At 42.4% G+C, this 3,615-nt stretch overlaps 1 protein-coding gene across 1 annotated transcript; it reads right to left on the bottom strand.

Moving 5' to 3' along the window:
- Nucleotides 1-683: 683 nt before the first annotated feature.
- LOC109877803 (gamma-crystallin M2-like) lies at nucleotides 684-1,371 on the bottom strand. The gene has a single exon (XM_020470012.2). It carries the CDS (start codon nucleotides 1,311-1,313, stop codon nucleotides 750-752), a length of 564 nt encoding a protein of 187 aa, XP_020325601.2. The 5' UTR covers nucleotides 1,314-1,371; the 3' UTR covers nucleotides 684-749.
- Nucleotides 1,372-3,615: the final 2,244 nt, after the last annotated feature.

The raw sequence follows: 3,615 nt of genomic DNA, 5'->3' as shown, positions 1-3,615 counted from the left end.
CTCTCAGCTAGACCCAGTGCCATCCAGACAGACTGAGGGAGATTCCAGAGGACAGAGAGACAGTCACAACTCATGAAGTGGTAATCAATGACAAACCAATTACAGGGCAGAGCCCAGAACCTGCCATCCTACATCAAGACTGATCCTGGAGAGTCACCAGGCCTCACCAGGCCTCCCAAGGGCATCAGGCATTCACAACTCTCACATTCACACACATAACAATGTTGTCCATGTAAATACTCTCCTTCTACTGTGGGCCAACATCAATGGTCTGTTCAAGTAAAATCTTCACTGTTTTCAGGTCACTGTGTACTGTCCTTTGACTGTAGTTCAACAGTCAATAACCATTGACAGTGATGTTTTTTTAGTTAGCTTACGGAGCTGAAAAAGTGTATTGAACCAGACTGAGAGGTAAAGACCTTGTTTCTTTAATAAAAATCATTATGGGATGTTCTCTTCGAGCTGTTATTATCAACAACAGCTATCACTGTCCATGTATATTGGCATTCTAATGAGTTGAATGGTCTCATGGAGAGTTAAATATGTTGAATTATGGTCCAAGTTGTGGCAGAGAGTTGTGGCATTTCAGGGCTTTTGATCACATGTACTATATCAAGGTGAATTACAGAATGAATATGATTATATTTGTTCCTCAGAATGCAAGAAAAAATAACTTCTTAAATGTTTTATTTAAATATTTTTATTCAATGGCTTGTTTCATTTACATCAATCATTGTAAAGAGCAGCATCTAGTACCAGGACTCGTTGATACGCCTCATGCTCTGGAACCTCATGCCACCCATGCCGCCCATGCCACCCATGCTTCCCATACCCATGCTGAAGTGCCTGTACTCTCCAGGCCTCATGAACATCATCCTGCCTCTGAAGTGGGGCATCTCATACATGAGCCAGTGGCCGTCCTGGATGTTGCAGGACATACAGCTGGACATGCGGTAACGATCCATGATGTTGTCACAGTCCTCCATGATCTCGTGGCTCTGACCGCCGAAGCTCTCTCTCTCGTAGATCTTCATCCTGTAAGATCCCCTGTGCATAGGGATCATGCGGCAGGACCTCATACCATTGGCCATTCTCATCATGTGGTAGTCAGCGTACTCTCCCTTCCTCATGAAGTACTGGTTTCCCATGTAGTTGGGGCGGTCATACAGCATGAAGCAGCCACCCTCAACCTTGCAGGAGTGGCAGCGGCTCAGGAAGGAGTACATGTCAGGGCAGTCGGTGCTGCACTCATGGGAGCGGCCCATGAAGTTCCTGTCCTCGTAGAAGACTATCCTGCTGTTCATGTTGGGCATTTTGGCTTGTTCGTGGGGGGGTCCTGCTGTTGCTGCTGCTGCTGCTGCTCTGGAACTGATATCCTACTGGTTTAAAACCTTTCTTTTTATACCTGTGGCCCCATTGTACAAACCGCTGACTCAATAACATGGCATAGAGGCCCATAATGCACTGAGGTTTGTCCACATTCCATGGACATGGTCTCTCAAAAGACCTTAAAAAGGCTGTTTCTCTCAGAACAAAATAACACAAAGCCTCTGTGAAAGGGTTAACAATGTAGAGTTACAGCCTTGGAATTGTAAAGTGTGCATATTGTTCATCGCACAATACCTTCCGAAGTTTGAGGTTTTTGTCCTTATTCAGTATTATGAAACGATTATTTGCAGTCACGCAGAAAAAGTGTGTTGTGTAAAGTGTGTCCCTTGTAAAATGCACTTTAAATACACTTGACTTGACAATATGTATTGTGTTCGGAAAGATCATTCCTTTATTACATTAATTCATTTTGTGTGAATTGATCTTATAAACATGTTAATGTATGTATCGAAAAACATGAATGTGGTCTTTAAAAATTATCATAATGATCTTTATTCAAGGCTAATTGTTCTCGTACACACCAAATTACATTTCTCCCTCTTAGACATAATTACACCTGACTATATACACCAGCCACACACTCTAAATACGTTTCTATTGATATTAGAGTACTTCAATTAAAGTCATTCACACCCTACTTGAATTCCATTAAGCTAACATTATATATAACTGTAAATGTTTATAAGATGCCATATCAGACTCTAAAAAACACTATTGGAGTATGTGAAGATGTCAATGAACCTGTTTCATGTGTCGGTGTAGCCAACCACTCTACAGAGTTGAAGTGTGGTGCTGCTGAGTAGATAAAAGCTTCTATTAACAGTGTGTAATCTCTGGGTCTCTGGCTGGTGCGTGGGTGAGTGGTGGGCGCAGACATACAGCCAGGCAGCACATGACAAAGTATTTTAGAATCTTTGTGTGTGCTTAGGAAACGTATGAACCACTGTGTATACTAAGAACATTTCAAGTTTGCTTAAGAAACTTCTGAAACGTGTAACTGTTCCAGTATGTCACTGTCTCCTTCATCTCCCTACACTCCACGGTTTCTAGAAGTCGATTAGTTCTGGTCCTGTTGAGTCAGCACCTCTCCTCCTGGTACAAAGGTACGTCGCTCCATTAACTCTCTGGGTTCATTAATGAGCCTTCATAATAATACTACAGCAACAAAACTGAGGTTTATTACAGCACAGACTAATTGGAAAACATTCAGTAAACACTCACTGAACTGGATTTCTCTGGGGTCAAAGGGAGAACCATACTCAGACAGAGTTGTCTTTGTGTTACACAATAATAGTTCAGACAATCAACACTATGATTCCAAAAACTGCCAGTTACCAGCAACACAAAGTTTAAATATGGTGAATGACAAAAAAATAGGTTTAGCCACAGGGCTGAGAATATAGCTACATACTGCTGTGGAAGTACATACAGTGGTGTGTTTGGGGTCAGATAATAATGTATCTGCAGCCCAGGGGGTAATGAGCTATAGGAAGCAGATTCATATTATTGATTTAACACTGGCCAATTATGACCAGCTATTTCATCTGAAAGAAAGTAATCTCAACGGATACACCTGTCTAATTATTCCACAGTGTGTGTATGCAGTATTGTAGTACTCAAGTCCAGGACTCGGACTCAATTTCATTCCCGATTTTGACTAGTGACTCGACTTGGACTTGACAATTGGTGACTTAGACTCACCTCTTCGTGACTTGTATTTGCACTTGGACTGGATAGACTACTATGATAAGCAGAATATTAGCAGCACTGGGTGCACAGAGCAGCGAGGGTTCTGTTCTCTAGCAGTGGGAAGGACCCAGCACACGACATCTACATGCTGCAGGGGAGCAAGCGATGATTGTGGGCAGACGGGCAGGCTGGCTCCGCTCTGGCTCCGCCTGCGTTCATAGTTGACACATCACGCAAGTGACTCTGTTCCTTCCCTGTAACCACCAATCATCTGCTTACTACTTAGCTTTGCTTGGTTAAGAAACAAACTGCTTCACGAAATTGAAAACAATACTAGTATTGAGTTTAATAGTAAAACAACAGTCTTGCTATTTGTCTGCCTCTCCCTTTGAGTATAGAGAAGTAGGCTGTCTTTTAACTTGTCGTCTCTCTCTACCCTCCTCCTACTTTCCCCTTTACATCCCATAGCCAGGTTCTGAACAGTCGCCCTTTAGTTTTCACTCTGCAGTAAAAAAAACTAAACAAATATCAGTGGGC

This window comes from Oncorhynchus kisutch, linkage group LG26, assembly GCF_002021735.2.
Source record: "Oncorhynchus kisutch isolate 150728-3 linkage group LG26, Okis_V2, whole genome shotgun sequence".
Lineage (NCBI taxonomy): Eukaryota > Metazoa > Chordata > Actinopteri > Salmoniformes > Salmonidae > Oncorhynchus > Oncorhynchus kisutch.
Note: the sequence above shows the minus strand (reverse complement) of the source record. Positions and strands in the feature narration are given on the sequence as shown.